Here is a 20,076-nt window from a genome sequence, read left to right as displayed (position 1 = left end):
ATATAAGTAGAGCACCTTTTCTATTTTAAAAAGGAACTCTTTTTATTTTTATTTAATCGCGTCTGTATGCTGAGTACTCCAATATCACTTAAAAAATTGCAATATTTTGTAAAACATTTCTACAATATTTCGAAAAATATTGCAGATATATTGCTGGAACACATTAGACAATATTTCAATGATTAATCTAGTTATTGCTAAAATATTATTGATTAGAATCACATTTCAAAATATATGAAAATTGAATCCAGAAAATATTCGCTAATATGCCTTTTTATTACAGAACTTCTGAATTTTCTTCTTGCAAGAAACGTATCCATCTAGAAGCGGGGCCGCGTACTTATTTATTAAATTATAATATTGCAGTGTAATATACGAAATTTCCTACAGAATATTAAAGTTATAATATATATTTCAACAATATTGATGCAATATTACTAATAAATATTAAAATTACAATATTGCTGCAATTTTTGTAATATTATGAACTATTAAAATATTGCTACGATATTTTATGCTGTAGGAATTGTCTTTAAAGATGTTTTCATATATGAATATCTGTTATTTTTGCAAAGAGATTATGTGATCTTGAAAACCTCTGCTCTCTCCTTGAATCCTTGCTCCTTGAATGATGCTCCTTGAAATATGTCTAAGACTCCCGGAAAGGGAAAGGGGATGGCGTCACTGCACTTAAAGTAATATCATGTTCGATAACATCAACGGATGAGTACTCGTATAGCTGTGAAAACTCATTCCTTGACGAAGCGAAAACTGACGTCGAGGTCATAAACGTGGATTATTTTCGCCCATGTTGTAAATATTATTTGCTTTGCAGCAATATTTATCTTGGCGAAACATACTTCATATTTATACAGCTATGTGAATATTAATCTTGATGACCAAAGTTGCCTGCTTAAAATCCATTTTGGGCAATCTATAAATTCGCGACAGGATTCGAAACGGGTTTCTATTTATAATTTTATGTCGCGTGCTTTTTATATACGTGTGTAAGTTCTCCGAGTCAATTATCCAATGTATTACACGACACATAAAATTATAAATAGAATTCTGTCCCAAATTTTGTCGTGAATTTTTATATACGTGTGTAAGTTCTCCGAGTCAATTATCCAATGTATTACACGACACATAAAATTATAAATAGAATTCTGTCCCAAATTTTGTCGTGAATTATAAACGATCTGAAAATTAGTTTAAGCCAATTTTAGATAATCTATGAATCATTTCTATTTGTAATTTTATTGGCATTAAAATATAATAACACTATTTGATTTTGATTTATGACATACTTTATTGATGCTTAAAAAAAGCATTATGTCTTTCAGTTTAATATAAGTTTGCTAAATTATATACATATATGTAGATAATATATATATGTATATAATTTTTGACTTTTGAAATATAAAATGTGTGGAGCCGTCTTATATAATTATAAATACATAAACCAGTTTTAAATGATCTACTATTTGTAATAGATTTCTGTTCGTAATTTTGTTAAACTCTTTTTTAAAAAAAGATAAAAAAATGCATCAAGTGTCCACAATTCTCTCAGAAAAAAAATATAAATTATATATATACTTGTATGTATGCTGATCGATCGAAATGTGCAATTAAAATCCTAGTACTGCTACAATTAAGTGTGCTAAATTATATATACATATAATTATAACATTGTATAAATTATACATGTATATGTATCTATTAATATCTATTAGTATCTATTAGTATCTATTAAATCTAATAATCTATGTAATTTATATATAATTATACAGATCTATACATAATTTAATAACATATATGGATAATTATATATGGCATATATATATATGTATATAAATTAATTATATAGATAAAAAAAAATATGTAAACATATACATATACATAAATTATGTGCAGAGCGTTTCTCAAGACTTTAAAGATAAATTTTATGGAATGATAGAACTCAGGAAATTTTTATTAAGAAAATTGTATCCTCTTTCGCATTTTTAAGGAGCTCGAGAAGGAGCTGCACGTTCTTGTTTATATCGGCTGTAAGTACACAATCGATCGTGCGGTAGCATTACGTGTGTCATCTGACAATATTAGTCTACACTTCTGTTTCTTTTATTATGCTTTTGCAAAAACAAAATCAAAAAACTACTAATATTGTCATATTGTGACTAGTATTGTCAGATATCACACGCGACTAGATACACAATTCCTTAAATATATTAAAAGATACAATTTTCTTAACGAAAGACTGATTTTTTTGGTGAGATCTATCATCCCTTTGAAATTTGTCTCTAAGATTCTGAAACATTCTCTATATGTATATACGTATAATTTAGTACATTTATATTAAAAACTACATAAAGCTTTTTAAAGTGCTATAAAATGTGTCACAAATAAAAAACAAATAGCACACGCGGACATATATATTTTATAATGTCTAAAGTTACGAACAGAATCTATCACATGATCTAAAATTGGCTTATACATGTTTTATATTTATATGTGAATATATTATGGGAAGTCTTAATTTATACATACAACCTTGGCTAAAAATATTACGCAATTTATTTATTAACTATTATTTAAAATTTTAGCTAAAAGATTAATTTATGGAATTTGCTGTAAATTATTCTTTGTTTCAATAATTTATGTATAATATTGGTAATCAATAAACAACCCAAGAATTCCAATCTATATTTTGAAAAAAATATAGATGCCTGATATTTTTGACCAAGGCTGTATTTCATGTCTCAACTAAACTACTTGCTTCTGCTGCCGGATTCATTAGGCACGATTTATCGCTGCCCATCGAGTCGATCGAGCGTCATCGACATGAATGGCAAATACGCGATGGATACAAATGGTCTGCGACTATTTCCATTCATATCTCTGCCATAAGTGCGTGTAATCATGCCTAATTCTCTCGAGCAATCTCGATCAGAAGAGAGCGTTTTGATCTAAGGCAAAGTAATGAGTGAGTCGCGGATGTTTTATGAGGGCTGGCGTTTACTTTCGCGAATAAGCGAATCGTCGTTCTCCATCGCTTCGCCACTTCAGCTGACTTCAGCGCGAAGGGCTGCGATGGTTCTCCCGATACACCCGCCCTCGTACCGTAATTGACCTATTTTCGTCAGCGTCGTCGTCGTCGTCGTCGCAATGTGCCGCAGAACGCTTGCGCAAATTGGTTTGCACGCATATATGACACGGGGAGGACAGGTGCAGCTTCCGGTAAATTACGAGAGTCCGCATCGGAGAGTTCCTTTTCAATCGCGGAAGAATAAAGGCATGCGTTCATGTCGCGTCCTCTTCATGACGTGGTGTGATTACGTGAAGGAATCATTATCTCCGGATCGATTGAAAAATCCATCTCTAAAGCGGCGTCTACAACGAGATTTTATAAAACATAAAACTTAAGCTTTAAGTCTCAAGCTGTAAAAATTTGACTATCGTAATCGACTATTCTTCTCACATTAGACTGTGATTGGTCAATTTTTTACGTTTTAAGGCTTAAGTTTTATGCTTTAAAATCTCATTGTAGACGTCATTTTAGGTATTACATTTGTCTATTTTTGTCGTACGATAAACGTGCGTAGCTTTACAAGAAAGAATCTCGCAGTGTTAAATTCTGAATATGATATAATAAAATATTATAATAAAATTACTTCTACTCATTAAAAAATATTTTGATTTTTAAAAAGAATTTTTTTTTAATATTATTAATGTAGAGGAAGTAACTTTACTGTAAAACATTTTTTGATATCTTAAATAGTTTTTGAAAGAACCGAAAAAAGTTGAAAACCATTTTACACATAAAGAGTAATTTTACTCCTTAAAATAGTTTTTGGGCTGCTATTAATATATTATAAAATCATGTATTTATATAATCTATATGTATACAAAATTATATTAAAATCAAAATTTGATACTTTACGAGATTTTCTCATTAATTCTAGAAAAGTTCTAATAAATCCTCCTGCTTGGGTTAGTCCAAAAAAGTAAATCTTTATAAAGGATCTCTTAAAGAAGGGGTTTCCCTTCGCTTTGAAACATGTGCCAGAAAGTGTTATTTTCTTCGAATGCGTCATTCTTCGTTTCTCGTATGACACGATCGAACTCGGACAATTCCATTCGGATGATAGCTCGAGCCTATTAGAGTTTACGAACCGAGATTGAAAATTTGACGTGGCAGCGAAAGTTTCAGGAACAAAAAATTCTGTCGACAACTGTTCAAACTCGATAAAATTTTCTAGATGATGAAATAACGTTTGAGAATATTTATTGCCGCTAGAAAATTAATTAAATTCACTGCCAGACAAGGTTCTAAATGTTCTTCACACCTCGCTCGGAGGCTAATTAATTTAATTCGTTATCTCTATAAATGTAAGATTCTGTTTTTTTGTAATATCCCTCTTCATGTACGTTGAATTATTGCGGAAAGTACAGCAGTGACCTTAATGCAAAAGCATAATGAACTTTCCCTCTTTTTACTTCTCGCGTGGTAAATATTTTGCGCTTGAAAAATCTTTATCGCTACCATTTGCTCGCGATGATTTACGAGCTATGTTATTTTTGCGATTACGGTAGCTTGCTTTCTTTTTCCTTTCGGGTTGAAAATAACAAGTGATCATTTGCGATACAATATCGTACTCAAACAAACTGACAGAAAATATCATTGACGAGGAAAAGATCGAGTTAATGCAAATTTTAATCAAGACAATAAGAACAATTGATATTAAAAGTAAATATAATAACATGTCAAGTTATCGGAAATTATGAGAAATATGGAAAGATTTATAAATAATATTCCGGCACACACATGAAACGTATCTAGAATTTTTTCGAAGGGAATTTTTATCTGTTATTACATAAAAGCAATTTTTTAATAAATTACTTTATCAAATATTTTAAAGTTTATAAGTAAATTTTACAAAACATTGTTTCTTATATTAAATTGAATCTTTCAATTAAAAAAATGTTTTTATTTTATACAAATACCAAGTATATACACATGTTTAAAACAGTATAAAATTTTATGCAAAAATAGAATTGTTCTTAATTATTATTAACTATTATTAACTATTATTTTGACGTTCTATATATGTTTCAAGCTTCAAAAAATCGAGTGTAGATTTATTTTTAAGAAATACAGCTTTAAAATGTATAAAATTGGATATTTATGTAAAATAAAAAAAATTGTTTTGAAAGAGACTCAATTTAACATAAAAAACAACGTGACTAAAATTAATGATAAATTTCTTCAACTGTAAAACATTTGAGAAAAATCAACGTCTGATATTCCCTGAGGTTTACTTGTTAGAAACAAGAAAAATTGAAAAATTCTATTTTGTTTCTAATTTTAAATAGAAAAATATTTATTAGATTTTGTAAATCATATTTTTATTTTTTTCCTGAAAAAAGTATAGGAAAAATATAGTAGGGCAAACATTTCAGGGAAGTTTAATCTTCTTGAAAATGTCTAGCTACATCAATATAACATTTTTCATTATTTATTTATTCTCAACCCAAGAAACACACAAAAGTCAACAAAAAATCAAGATGATTTTATTTTGATACTTAAACAGTCATGTTCAGTGGCAAATACATCATTTTGATTTCCTCTTGACTTATGTTTCTTAGAAAAGGAAGTATCTTCATCAAAAATTAAGACCGTGTTAAGTTTTTCTACGTAGAAGTAGAGTAGTCTCTCATCCATCTCTCTCTTTAATTCTGTCTTATATCTCTCCCTCAACTCCTCGCCCGGTTCAACATAGCTGACTGACGCTAAGCGTGATGAAAGTTGGACGAAAAAGGAAAATGGACGGCACGCGATATTGGCCAAGTTTCCGGTTTAAACGCCACACCCACGTCTTTTTCGACAAAGAGAAGAAGACAAAGTCGCAAGCTTTTCGCCTCCGTTGGGACGGACAATCGGCCGTGTGATCGCAAACCGAGGATTTCGCAAAATCGCGCAAGTCTTCATCGAATATCGCATCTTTTCCCTATCTCTCTCCCCAACCCCGCAGGACGAACTCCCATTGACGTCAGTCTTTGAGTCGGCGAAGTGACGAATCCCCGTGGCATGACCGGCCAAAGAGAGAGGGGGTTGATAGAGGGGTGAAATGGTTCCTCCACCTCGTCGACAGGAGTGAAAATACAGTAGCGTCACGCGAGCCGCGTTCCAGCCCCCTTCCGACATTTATTTACTCGTGTATCATCCACGAGCGAATTAAAAAGCACTCATTCATGTCGACAGCATATCCTGGACTAAACGACTCTTGATTACTCTATTTTTACGACAAGCTTGTAATTAGTTAGTCGAACTAGCGCTGCGAAAAAGCATTTTATTTATAGATTTCAATAGTAAAAATACCGAACGAAAGCAATAAACGCATCTTTGAAAGGAAAAAGGATGTTTAAAAATATATTCCCAATAGATGCTGTGAATAGCACGAGATTAAATCGTATTGTGAAGTAAACAAACATTTAGCTTATTTTTATAAAATATATTAAAGAATAATAAATTCTTTTCTTATCAAATATCATACATTAAATATTATTCATTAAATTTGCTTTGGATTGTTTCAAGATAAATGAATTTATACAATTAGATTAAGATACTGTTTTAGAAACATTAACATTTTTCAGAATAATATTAATCTTTAAAATAACTATAATATAAAAGTCTTATATTGTAATATTATATTATAATTGTAAACTGTATAAATAAAAATTTTCTTATTTAAGATATATTTTTCGATTCTCCCATTAAAAAAATAATTATGCAAATAAAAGTAATTTGTAGAACACAAACTAATTGATATCTAATATCATGAATTATATTATGTCTATATGTTATTGTTGCAAATTAAATTATAATTGATGTATTTTATACAATTACATTTGTTGAGGAGAAAATCATAATAATGATATAAAATTACTATTTATGTATGTTTCTACGGATAACAATCTATTGGAACAACTGCGTATAAACATTAAATTACAAGTAAGATGTTGCATCACTTTCGCGTTGAATTTTCAGTAATCGTGAGAGACAGAGGTAAATTTAAAGTCACGCAATTTGTCAGTATCGCGACAATGTTAAGCAAATCTTTCGCGTCCCAGACGTCAATAAAAGGGAATTAAAATTAATATCACACTTACAAGGTTTCGGTGTCTTCCCAGGGGTGAGATTAGCAGATACATTTGCGAATTAATCGCACGATCGAGCGTTCTAACAGCACGATTATCCTCTCGCGCACTACGACCCTGTACAACGCGAAATGTAATGAGTTCGTGGAAGGGGTTGGTCCCGAAGGAACAGATCGATGTTTCCTCTGCGTACTAAAGGACGCCTGTTGATACGTGGCAGCAGCGGTTTCATTCATGAAAACGATGAAACGGCGCGAATCTCATCTCGTTGCCGCGAACGCAATTATATTTGTTCTCATCATGTTATCTCGATGCAAATGTGATTTTTTGAACACAATTCTGCAACTGTCACTCGGGACATATCGTGTATTTTCTAGAAGAGATTATTTTTACATCACATTTTTAATTATAGAGAAAATATCGGGTGCGATCTAGAAAGTTCCATGGAGAAATCGACTACATATATAATTTTAAAAATGTTTTCTCAGACAATATGCCTGTCTCGCCAATTTCGATTAACTTAATCGTTGATTAAGTATCAATTGTAATTGATCAATTCTGCTGAACAACAAATGCAATTGGTCAGTTCCAACAATCAATCGATTAAATTAATCGGAGTTGGTGAGACCGATCCTAAATGTTATAAATAAAGAGTCTTTTAAAGTCTTTTTAAGTCTCTTAAAGTCTTCTGAGACTTATATGTCTAAAAAATATCTAAAAGACATAAAGGCATCTATAGACTTATATTGCGTATAATTTCAATTGACAAGAGAATAAAGAAAATTTCTTCTCTGGCGAAAATGAAAATTGAAATGTAAAGTGGCGTCTACAATGAGATTTTGAGATATAAAACTTAAGTTTCAAGCTTTAAGAACCATAAGAAATTGACAACTTATAGCTAATTGTTCTTATATTCGACTAGCCAATTTGATTAGCCAATTTCTTACGGCTTAAAATTTTATTGTAGACGCCGCTTAAGTCGAAAGAAAGAGTGACAGTAGGATAAAGACGGAATGTAAAGATTTACTTACAATAAATAAATATTTACTCAATTAAAAAAATAATGATTAAATCGAATTAATGGTTTTTATATCAAATAAATATATGTTTATATTTAGCAAATATTTATTTAGAACTATTAAAAAAAATATTCATTAATATTTTTAATATTTTTAATATTTTTTTCGGTATACTTATTTTACATTTTTTTGCTAGAATTTATTGATGGACATGCAATGTCCCGAAAAACCATAATCCCGAAAACTGAAAACCAAATGTCCCGAAATGTCAAATTACCAAAATTTAGACCGTGCACTTTGAAATCGATCATTTGTGAACGTAGTGCTAATGCTAATTTATTAAAAATATATTGTAATATAACAACGTAAGTCATAATAATGCACACAAAAGGTATTCCTTTTAATAGAAAATATATATTAGAAAATAATTGAATGTATGTATTGGGTTGTCCGGAAAATTCGTGCCGATGTTGAAGGAAAATTGAAACGCAGAAGATTTAAATTTTAGTATACATTTATTAAATTATATAATCGGCACGAACCCAATATAAAAGAGTCTTTTATGTTTATACTAATTATTACAGGTGTAGATGCTTTAGGAAAGCTGTAAATATAATTTAGAAAACGTTTTGTATCATATTTCAATAGATCTTTCCATTGTATAATTTTTGTATAATTTTAATTTTTTCGCGAAATCTGGCAATGAGGTAGGACATCATACTAATCTCAATTATCCTCTACACCATATTATTGATCTTTTTATATTTCGAAAAGGTACAAGAGGAGATACAATTTTATATTGAAAAGATATGTGTGTCTACCAACTTTTTCATCGTTAATATTCATTTTTTATTAAACGTTCTTCTATCAGAACTTTTAGTTGTCTGAATGAAATATTTCTTATCACTGTGCAAAACAACTAAGGCTGATTGAAAGAAATATTGATGGTATTCAAAATAATTATAAACAACTATTTTAACATAATTATTTACATTAATTATCGATTATTTACATTAATTATCGATAATTATTTATATTAATTATCGGCTCGAAAATTTAATCATGTTATTTTGAAAGTACCTATATCTGTAATAATCAGTATAAACACAAAAATAATAGCTCTTTTACACATAGGATAATTCCAGTATACTTTGTATCTAACAAAAACTTAATTTAATAATTTAATAAATTTAATAATTTAATAAATTATTTATCGTGTTTAAATAAATTATACCAGTAAAAATTTTACTCTCTATTATTAGAGTCGAAACGTTCAATACTTTGAATAAAGAAGACATCAGGAAAAATTGGAATCTATCATTCTACAACAATATGTAATTGCGCACCCTCTCCCATTCTGATTCTTATTAGTCTTGAATTGTTATTATTATTGTTTTTTTAAGAAGAAAGAAAAAAAATTTTAAGAAGAAGAAGTGAAAGTCCTTTTAAAATATTCTATTATTTACGGTCTATTACTATAAAAAAAATATTGGAAATAAAAGCTGACAAAAATTATTTTTTTTTTCTAGAGTTCTAAGAATTTCTTCAGAATTTTTTAGTATTTTTTAGTACTTTCTTATGTTGATAAAAATAATTGCCAATATATAAAAGAAAATGAGATTGCTTTCCTTTTCACAAACACAATATCAACATAAATGTTGTTCTTTATTCATTGAATAGCAAAAAGGATAAAAGGATAGATGTTCATGTCAATTTTATATATATCTTCTAATTAAAAAGAAATATATCCCAGTGAAAAATAATAATGGAATCGACATCGAAATCATCAAATCGACGTCGATTCGACATCGATTTCATTGTCATTTCTCATTGCGATATCGCTATTTTCATTACAATGCGTAATAATGTGCAATAATTTTAACTTTTACATTCTAATACGTATAATGATAAACAAAATATATTTCAAGTTTGCTACATTATAATTAAGTCATAATTCAAGTTTTAAATTTCACGAACCGAGTAGTAACTGAGTTAAAACATCCGTCTTGACAGCTTTAGGGCCGGTTGTTTTATCTTTTGATAAATTGTATCTGTTAGGTAAGTAGCAAGATTATCCAATCACATGCGCGGATTACTAGATTTATCTTACAGGTAAAATTTATCAAAAGGTGTAACAATCTAGATCGATAAAAAATATTGAAAGACTGCAAAATTTTCTTATTTGATACAGATTCATGATCATAGTTTTTTATTGTTTGAAAATATAAAATCATTATTATATAGAAATCTAACTTCCTCTTGTTTGGCTCCAGCTCGAAGATGCCTGTTTCTTATTTAGAAACGAAATCAGCTTCCATTTTATTAAGGAAGCCTCCTGCTTCCTTATAAACAGAAATCATTATAGCCAGAACAAAAAAGGAACTGTATTATTATGGTTCTTCGAAATCTAAATGAGATGATTACAAATCGTTATGAATACGGAATGAGCAAAAAGAACAAAAACTCGATTTCAGATCATCTAACGCCATCTATCGTATCCTGATTATAACTAATTTCTTCATTTAATTAGAGATATTATAAGAGGTACTACAGAGATACTAATTTCGTTTAATTAGAGATACTTTTATTATTGGGTATGGGAAAAAGTTCGTGACGATTTTTTAGTAAAATTAAAGTGTTTTTCTTAGAGTATTGAAATCAATTTATTTAAACCAAATATGCTCCATTATTTTCTATAATATTTTGCCATTTTTGAGGCAGAGCCATAATTCCATCGTGATAGAACTTCTGTGGTTTCTGATCGAAAAACTGCTTCAAGTGATTTTCACAGGCCTCTTTTGAAGCTAGCTTTACACCATTAAGAGAGTTCTGCAGAGACCTAAAAAATGATAATCTGAGAGTGCTATGTCAGGACTATACGGTGGATGCATTAAACTTCTCAGCCAAGCTCTCGCAATTTTTGTCGAGTCATCAAAGATGTGTGTGGTCGAGCGTTGTCGTGATGGAAGACAACATCTCTCCTATTGATTAATTCTGGCCGCTTCCTCTCAATTGCTTGTTGTAATCTCTGCAATTGTTCACAGTAGAGTTCGGAATTAATGTTTGATTGGACGATAACAGCTCATAGTGAACTCCAGTCCCACCATATACACATCATCTTCTTCCTCGTCAATCCAGATTTTGCGATTGCTTGCGCCTTCTCTCCTTTCTTTATCCATGATCTTTTTCTAGTTGGATTGTCATAGGTGATCCATTTTTCATCACCAGCATTCTCTTCAGAAATGGCTCAATTTCATTCCGTTTCAGTAGCGTATCATAAATGTTAATTCGGTCCATGTTCCTAACACTCGACTCGTGAAGAATCCAAACATCGAGCTTCTTTTTGAATCCAACTTTGTGTCAATGATTTAAAACTGTTTTGTGGTTGATGCCTAGTTCCCTGGTAATTTCCATAGTGCTCACATGCTTATCACGCTCGACTTTTACCATGATCGGACTTTTTACTAATTGGTCGACCGGAGCGAGGTTCATCTTTCACATCGAAATTTCCAGTACGAAAGCGAGCGAACCATTTCCGTGCTGCTGATTTTGATAGAGTATCTTCACCGTAAATAGCGCAAATTTTTTCACAAGCCTGTGCAGCATTCTTGCCTTCATCGTAGTGATACTGCAAAATGTAGCGAATTTTTTCCTTATTTATTTCCATTTTCAAAATAAAATAACTTTTGATCCACTTCACCGATTTCAATCTTTTTCGGCTCAAAACAAAGGTTAAAATGTCACTTTTTAAACGCACGTCTAATGTTGACGATGCGATTAGTAGTTGCCGACTGCTGAGCATTTAATGCCATCTAACGAGAAAAACGCCACGAACTTTTTCCCGATATATCTCTACGTTTAATCATACACTAACGTCCTCTCACGGTAACCATTTCAACTTCAACACGAAATAACAATGAGAAGGGGAAGGCTTGAATGATAAATGAATAGACCAATCACGATCGCCATCACTATGGGAATAGGAATTTTCGAGGATGCTAAATCATGATTGGTCGGTTCCGTTTAATGACAAGTGTTTCGTTACTGTCCTTTTTTTTTTTACACGTTAAGGTGCTCTTGAGAGATTCTCGATTTTCCTCTTACTCGCAAAGCAGATAAGCTTAACGCTCGGAATATCTTTGCACCGCACACGCAAAATCACCTTTATTTTCCGGTCGATGCTTCTCGCCTTTTTTTCGCCAGGAGTTCAACGATTTTAGAATTACCGCGGAGTGATAAAAGTGACGTTTCCTTTTGTTTTGATCTTCCACGTCTCGTGTTAATCAGCTGATTTTTCGAAAGATTGTATTGGATAGAGCATAATGCTCTAAGTGTTAACTTTTGAAATTAGTCAAGTTGAATCTTTGGAAAAAAATGAATTTCTCAGAGAAAGGACTGGATAGTCTACTCAAGGAAGAATGGATATCGAAACTGGAAGAGAACACCTACATACAAAAAATGTCAATGAACAATATGATCATGAATTATCTAGTCACAGGTAATGAATTCTAGAATCTATTGTAATCTGAATGAATTGTCGAGGTAATAAATATTTCGATGATTAGAAGGATTCAAGGAAGCTGCTGAGAAATTCCAACAGGAATCGGGAGTAGGTCCGACGGTGGAACTGAGCTCTCTCGATGACAGAATCCGTATTCGAGACGCCATACAGAATGGTCATATCCAAGAAGCAACAGACTTGGTGAATCAGCTGCATCCTGAATTGTTGGACAACGACAGATATCTTTACTTTCACCTGCAACAGTTGCACTTGATTGAATTGATACGTACAGGCAGAGTCGAGGAGGCACTTCAGTTCGCTCAGGATCAACTCAGCGAAGCTGGCGAGTCAGATGATAATATATTGTGCGAGTTGGAACGTACATTGGCACTATTGGCTTTTGATGAACCACATAAGAGCCCGTTCAGTGACCTTCTACATCCCACACACAGACAGAAAGTGAGTATTACCATGGGGCCATGGCATACAGAAAAACTTGAACAATAAGACATAAATAAAGGATTGTTTTCAAAAGATATAATATGATGCGGTAAGTCTCTTAAGGAATTGATCAATCACAGTTAAATATAAGGAGAATAATTGACTATGAATTTCTTACAGTTTATGGCTTACTGCATAATAGGCCTGTTCTTTTTAGCTAAATTTCTTGCATGGTTCACCTTTTCTCTTTTCCTTTCTAACATGGAGAGAAACAGATGTATCATGCAAGAACTTTAGAAGAGTTAAAAAGAACAGACCTAATATTATTTCTATTGTAGATGATCCATAAAGAAATCAACATGTTGGATTCGTTACTGCTTAGATTATAGCCTTATAGTTTCTCTGTGATATGCTTACTGCTTACGTTCTACAATAAGCCTCGTTTTTTGCTAACTTGATCTTGTTATTTTCTGATTGTTGTGCCATTATAGATTGCAAGCGAATTGAATGCTGCTATATTGAAAATGGAACATAGAGAATCTACCAGTCCTCGTCTCAATAATCTGTTGAAGATGATACTATGGGCTCAAGAGGAATTAGACAAGAAAAAAGTAAAATATCCCAAGATGACTGATCTAGGTAGTGCCACAATTGAAGATACAAAATAATTTTATAGTAGACAGACTGAGAGCGGTTCTCAGCTATATTTATAAATACGATAAATGAATGTCTTGAATTGACCTTTAAATGTAATTTTGTGTAAATTGCTATATTCATTTTGTAGAAAAGTATATTCGAATTTTAATCTTGTATAACAAATTAGAGAGAAAGATGATGTGTAGAATCATTAATCTGTTATAATAAGAATGTAATGATTAAATTGATACATCGTTGTTACAATCACTGTAAGTGTAAGAGATAAGAATGCTTATTGCGATTATTTTTTGTCTTTCGGAATGTAATGTTAACATAACAGGTAGAGGTATTTTCAGACTTCGTGTACATGCAATATTTACTAGGAATAGACACGTAATATCACGCGCAAATTAAGATTTGCATATGACTCCGGCTATTAGCCTATACAAGATAGTATAATTGTAAAGATACAAATATAACATGTGATAATATGCATATTACAATAGTCTTAAAAAAGTAACAGCCTTCACAGAGACGCTCTTATAATAATGATTTTCAAAGTTATAGAAAAATTTATTTTTAGGATAATAGATAATAATTTCGTTTAATCTTTAAGTTAATGTTCCGCTTAAAAGTTTCCTTCCAAAAGATTAATATATTATTTATCATAGTTTCCTTTCTACAATTTTTAATATATTTTCAATATAAAAAGTTCAATGTATAATTATTACTAAAAAAAAAAAACAACTACCAACCGAACACATATTCCATTGCTTTTGAAACTAAACTGGCCGACTTCTGTGGAACATTTTCCGGCATCTGCGCGGCTTGTGGGCTAAAATGTTGATTATAACCCGCTGCTAAAGATCTCAGTTTTCGTCGTCTCGCGGTAGGTGACGAGTTAAAGGGGGATTGACTGATTCTGCCCATTGAAAGCGATCTCATGCTTCCATTTAGCTTGGCACGATTTTCCTTGTCACAACCCAAAACGACGCCCTCATCCGTACATGGTATGACACCAATCATAATTGTGCCCGAAACAATACTACCATTGCACATGAGAGCCTTTTGCGCTTCCTGTTCTGACGCACACTTTAAATGTATCCAGTTGCTTTGGGGTTGTGGAGCTGGATGTTTATCCACTATACGAACTCTGCTGGAGATGTGAGACAGAACGGCATTGACATCGATGGGTAAGAAACCGAAAACTGTTACCCATTGCAGTAGACTTTGCGATTCGCTTGTGCTCAAATTGAACGAACTATCTGGAAATATCAGTGGACTAGTTAAAGTACTCATCATGAGTTTGGACTGATTTATAGGTGTGGCTGTGATAGCTGGATTTGTGACTGCCATAGATGGTGATATGTGCGTGACTTCCAGAGTGTCGAATAGTCCTCGCGTTGGCGGTCCTCCGGTATGATTTTTTGTGCTTATTTGTGGTGTGCTAGGAGTTGTAGATCCAAACACTGCCTTCTGACGATTAGATCGGTAATCCGGAGAACCATAGGAAACTGGTGACATCACACTGGTATTGGTTAGGTTCAAATGGCGTGGATTATCTTGAGGACTTATTATGTTGATCTTTGCGGGCTGAAATTTTTAAAGAGAGATGTTAGCAGTGCAGATTGTATTTTTCAAATTAATAATAAAATATACTTCTCACAGTATTAGTGTCACCCAAGAGAAAACTTGGCAAATACGAGGAAGAATTTCCTGGACTACCAGGACTTTGGACAGGACTATTCATCGGTGATCCTAGAGTCATAGGCTCCATCTAATAGAATGATTAATTTTCTAAGACTTGATTAATATAACAAAAAGATTTTCTTCTATTCTAAAAAATTAACATAAAGTAAATATTATTTTATATAGAAGTTTAAAAAATTTTTTTAGATTATTTTTAGATTGGCACTAATATTTTTAACGAGACAAGCTTGAAATATTCTAATAATTCTAATCATATATATATATTTGAATTATTTAAAAAAATGTCTCCAAAGTGACAAGACAATTAATTTTATAAAATAATATTTGGGAAAATAATATGGGAATAATATTAACAAAACTCTATTCTATTTTTTTAAAAATTAATACAAAATAATTATTTTTTACAGAACGGAGAATTTTTTTAAACTTTTTAGGTTATTTTTAGATAGGCACTAATATTTTAAATAATTAATTAAACCAGCTTGAAACATTTCAGTCATATTATATTTGGATTACTTACGACCTCAAAAAATGTTTTGTCTTCGAAGTAACTTCCTAAGTGCTATGATAAATAATAATATCAGTTTTTCGGGAGAAAAGACGTTTTCGTTTTTATCTACGTAAAGAGGGCTCTGGAAGTCAGCTGGAAAACGGACGGGCGGGCGCGCGCGGAGCCGAACGGCGAACCCCCAACTGCCCCCAATCTCGATGGATCCTTGATGACGCCATGATCTACGTCGCCGTGTCGCACAGCCGCGGAACGTATAGGCGCGGATCCAGCCAGCCAGGCCCCCTTTTTTAATCATGAGTATCATCGGCCGCGGGTCCTTCCTCCGGACGTGAACGCATCAACGACCGCCGTCTAATCCGGTAATCGCTCGCATCCCGTAACGTCCGTCCGTCCGCGCGGATCGCGCTCTTGACGTCGCGTAGAGAACAGCGGTAAAGATAAAAAGCGGCTGCCGAGGTGTGTGCCCGCGTGAAGAGGAACACGGCCCTCTTCTCAGTTCTCTTCCGCACGCGCGTACGCGTGTGAGCTCACCGTGAGAAAAGTCTAATCCGTGGACCCGAGGGATTCATCAGCGGGGGTCCGCACCGGTCGCCCGCGTGACCCCCCTGGGGGGAGGGCTCCGTTGACTCCTGGATCATCTTCTCTACCTGCGCTCCGAATACGGAAACGGGCGATCCCTCCTCCCTCCCCCGGCTCTCCCCCACCCCCCAGCGAATGACACATCTCGGTGGAACGAACCGAAATCGTAAACCGTAAATAATAGCCGTCAAATTAGAGATAGATTTCATAGATGTATATCTGTCGTATCGCGATATGTTTGCACTTTCCCGTTGACGAATCTGTATTTTATATTTGTCCCTCTTTCTCTTTCCTGTATTAAAGTGAAATCAGTGTTACATTTTTGGTTGTTTTTTGCAGGAGGATAGCAAGAATGTCTGTGCCACCACCGCCACCGCCTCCGCAGGCTGGCGCTTCTGCTGGCCCGCTAATGGGCGATAACAGAGGTTTATTACTACAGTCTATAAGGGCAGGCAAAACTCTGAAGAAGACTGTTACCGTGGATAAGAGCGCACCTGCAATCTCTGGTAAATTATTGGAATTAAATGATATACTAATAAATTATATACTAGATTATATACTACACTAAAGACTTCATAACTTCATAGAATAGCATTCATAATCGATTCTTATATTTAAGACTGTTTTAAGTGCAGTCTTCTGATCATAAGCTAATCAGAAGACTGTATTATCTTAAGACACTTAAGCTGCTAATTTTAAGACTATCTTAAATAATGTCTTAAGATGCTAATATAGCTCTCTGAATGATATTCATTGTCAATTCTTATTGTAAGATTATCTTAAGTAATGTTTTAAGATAGTTTAAGAGGTTAATACAATTTTGTGGCCAACATCCATAGTTTATTTCAAGTCTTAAGTAATAAAAGTCATGTCTCTAAAGATGTTTCTATGCATTCTATGATTGATTGATTTGAAACTATTCAAGACAGTCTTAAATATAAAAATCAACTATAAATATCAGCTTGAGCAAGAATAGATAGACAATGGTTGACTATTGTGTCATTTATGGAAAGTCCCTGACAATACATGTAATTCCACATACAATATAATTTTAATTGTTTTTCATATATATGACACAAGAATTTGCTCAAACTTATCTATCACTTACTCGCATCTTGAGTTTTCCAGTAAAAGATACAGTAAAATTAATAATTGTTGTTTGTCAGTGTTATAATAAAGATGAAATGATTCACTGCTTTCCTTTTAAGAGACACAGTTGATGTAAGCATCATTTTATTTGTTATTCATTGAATACCAAAGAAGGATTCATTGAATATTAAGAAGGATAGCTTAATTGATGTTTGATGATGTCGACTATGTTTCCAAAAGGAAAGCAGCCAGAGTAACGCAGCAAATTATTTCATCTTCATTTAATATTGACAAACAACAAGGATATTTCACTGTGTTATATTACATAGTGTCGTCTATTTCTTGATAAAAAGCACCTTAGATCTGCATACAAATATTAAATTCAAAAGCAAAAATAGATAAAGCGATTGTTGTGAAAAGTCAGGAACTATAATGAGAAACATTTGTTTCGCAGGGAGAATAAAAGGCGAATCATCGAGCTCCTCGTTAAGCAATAACAATAGTAGAACTAATAGTTCTAATGTAATCAGCAGCAGCAGTTCTAATTCTAATGGTGGGCCCATGTCACTTGGCGGTTTATTCGCGGGTGGTATGCCAAAATTAAAACCTACAGGACTGAGAGGACACATGACCGAGAAAGAGAGACAAAATGTAAATAATTCTAGTTTTCTTCACTCGTCATCCGGGTCGTCCCACAATGTAAAACGTGGCCCACCACCAGTTCCGCCACCAGCCGCGCAGAAACCACAGTTATTCAATCAGGTAGAAAACGACCTGCTTAATTGGTCCTCACATATATCGTGCATATATCTTTAAAAATGTTTAATCTCATACAGGGACAAAGCAGCACCGATTCTGCGATGAGCACTCCGGAGGTCACGCCCAGAGGATTCGGGAAATCAACCATTGTGCCTAAACTGGCGTCGTCTGCCACCTTGCACAAACCGTCGCCGCCGCCTAAAAAGCTGAATTTAACGAGTAGCGCAAGCGTGGCGAGAGCACAAAGCATGCGATTACCGCGATCGCCACCGGTCCTGGTGCCAACAACACCTTCTCTGCACCAGTCACAGGATTGTTTAAATGAAGCCACCACGCCACAACCCACGAGACCCGCGAATCGAATTCTCAGGCCTCCCGTGACGAGGCCACCGTCACCGCCGATCTCGCGAGCGATCGTGCCTATGACGAGACCACCGTCGCCGCCAGCACCACCAGCCTCGCGGTCGCACACATTGCCCGTGACAGCCATGAGAGCGGCGCCGCCGCCACCATCGAGGATCACGGTGACCGCGCCATGTATACCGCCACCACCACCACCGCTTCCTCATCGTCCCGCACTCACGCATCAGAGATTGGCACCGCCGCCGCCACCGCCACCGACGCCTCCTACTAGAAGTCTGTCGGTTCGCAATGGCAGCGCTCAAGCTTCTGTCGATCTGGAAACACGATTTGCTGATATGTTTCATACCGTGTCGAGTTTTCCGCCGCCGGAACCCTTCAGGGGCTTCATCAAGGTTTATAGTAGCAGGAATGGTAAGAATACTCGGCCCAAAATATTCTTTGACTTATTTCGATAGCACTTGACGCTTGAGATAATGATGAAAGTTTTATACATTTTTCTTTTAGTTATAAAACTAAACAAACGGTGCTTTCTACGCCCATCCATATCCGTATCCTTTAATCGTATCCTGAATAAGTGCATGTTGCCAAAATTTATTACTACAATCCCTCGCGGGATGCATATATAACTCATACGCATATTTTAATAAATATACAAAATGATGCATCATACACGACACATTGTTTGTTTATGATATTGTTTTTCAAGGTTTCTTTTAAAGCATTAACTTCCGTTGACGCTGCTTCTCTATCTCCAGAACAATATAAACATGAAGACACTAAACGCGTATGACACAAACAGCTCATATTTGTTTATAATCAGGCATGAATATATATATATATATATAAATTAAATTGCATACTGCTAATTGCACTTTTATGGATATTCAAAATGGAATTTATAAATTTGTATATTTCATTCGAAAAGTAATCATAATATTTCAAAAATTACAGCAGCAAAACAACAAGCACCAGCTCCTCCACTTCAATCGTCTTCTACTCCTAGCACACTGCATTCGTTAAATACTTCGTCTGGGAGTAAACAGTGGCAACACAATGCGACTTCTTTGGCATATTAAAATCTGTGCATACTTAAATCATTGCTTCGTGCATTGATTATTGTTTAAACACTTCTTGATGCTGCCACAATAAAATAAAATATTAAGTGAGCGTGAAAAGGAATGAATCGGCAGAGTAAAAAGTTTGAGAGAAAGAGATTCCGAATTCGCGAACCCAGTTATACAATAAAACGTTTTTAGACAATATTTTCTGTACAGTTTATCTTAGAAGAAAGAATATATTTAATATAGATT

The 20,076-nt window shown here is 33.6% G+C and overlaps 3 protein-coding genes across 4 annotated transcripts; 2 read left to right on the top strand and 1 right to left on the bottom strand.

The window, feature by feature from the left end:
• The first annotated feature begins 12,222 nt into the window (after nt 1–12,222).
• On the top strand, nt 12,223–14,248 carry LOC108691596 (glucose-induced degradation protein 8 homolog). The gene is made up of 3 exons (XM_018199424.1): nt 12,223–12,675; nt 12,743–13,137; nt 13,611–14,248. Exons 1-3 carry the CDS (start codon nt 12,552–12,554, stop codon nt 13,785–13,787), a joined length of 696 nt encoding a protein of 231 aa, XP_018054913.1. The 5' UTR covers nt 12,223–12,551; the 3' UTR covers nt 13,788–14,248.
• A 142-nt stretch (nt 14,249–14,390) lies between these two features.
• Nucleotides 14,391–16,676, bottom strand: LOC108691595 (nucleoporin NUP53). 2 transcript variants are annotated; one of them, XM_018199423.1, is made up of 3 exons: nt 16,508–16,676; nt 15,422–15,532; nt 14,391–15,348 (listed from the first exon to the last, which is right to left on the bottom strand). In XM_018199423.1, exons 2-3 carry the CDS (start codon nt 15,530–15,532, stop codon nt 14,503–14,505), a joined length of 957 nt encoding a protein of 318 aa, XP_018054912.1. In that variant the 5' UTR covers nt 16,508–16,676; the 3' UTR covers nt 14,391–14,502. The 2 variants fall into 2 exon arrangements, with proteins under 2 accessions (XP_018054912.1, XP_018054911.1); XM_018199422.1 differs by lacking the exon at nt 16,508–16,676 and adding an exon at nt 15,986–16,096.
• On the top strand, nt 16,145–20,028 carry LOC108691594 (WAS/WASL-interacting protein family member 3-like). The gene is made up of 5 exons (XM_018199421.1): nt 16,145–16,335; nt 16,895–17,061; nt 18,099–18,406; nt 18,481–19,177; nt 19,718–20,028. Exons 2-5 carry the CDS (start codon nt 16,908–16,910, stop codon nt 19,840–19,842), a joined length of 1,284 nt encoding a protein of 427 aa, XP_018054910.1. The 5' UTR covers nt 16,145–16,335; nt 16,895–16,907; the 3' UTR covers nt 19,843–20,028.
• The last annotated feature ends 48 nt before the right edge of the window (nt 20,029–20,076 follow it).

This window comes from Atta colombica, unplaced genomic scaffold (genome assembly GCF_001594045.1).
Source record: "Atta colombica isolate Treedump-2 unplaced genomic scaffold, Acol1.0 scaffold47, whole genome shotgun sequence".
NCBI lineage: Eukaryota > Metazoa > Arthropoda > Insecta > Hymenoptera > Formicidae > Atta > Atta colombica.
This window is presented reverse-complemented; position numbering and strand designations above follow the sequence as displayed.

What these genes read in the sequence shown, in the direction of transcription:
- LOC108691596 (XM_018199424.1), top strand. Translation starts at nt 12,552, where the DNA reads ATGAATTTCTCAGAGAAAGGACTGGATAGTCTACTCAAGGAAGAATGG. An exon ending in CATGAATTATCTAGTCACAG is followed by an intron (nt 12,676 to 12,742) that starts GTAATGAATTCT and finishes TTCGATGATTAG; the next exon opens with AAGGATTCAAGGAAGCTGCT. An exon ending in ATCCCACACACAGACAGAAA is followed by an intron (nt 13,138 to 13,610) that starts GTGAGTATTACC and finishes GTGCCATTATAG; the next exon opens with ATTGCAAGCGAATTGAATGC.
- LOC108691595 (XM_018199423.1), bottom strand. Translation starts at nt 15,532, where the DNA reads ATGGAGCCTATGACTCTAGGATCACCGATGAATAGTCCTGTCCAAAGT. An exon ending in TCTTGGGTGACACTAATACT is followed by an intron (nt 15,349 to 15,421) that starts GTGAGAAGTATA and finishes TAAAAATTTCAG; the next exon opens with CCCGCAAAGATCAACATAAT.
- LOC108691594 (XM_018199421.1), top strand. Translation starts at nt 16,908, where the DNA reads ATGTCTGTGCCACCACCGCCACCGCCTCCGCAGGCTGGCGCTTCTGCT. An exon ending in GAGCGCACCTGCAATCTCTG is followed by an intron (nt 17,062 to 18,098) that starts GTAAATTATTGG and finishes TTTGTTTCGCAG; the next exon opens with GGAGAATAAAAGGCGAATCA. An exon ending in AACCACAGTTATTCAATCAG is followed by an intron (nt 18,407 to 18,480) that starts GTAGAAAACGAC and finishes AATCTCATACAG; the next exon opens with GGACAAAGCAGCACCGATTC.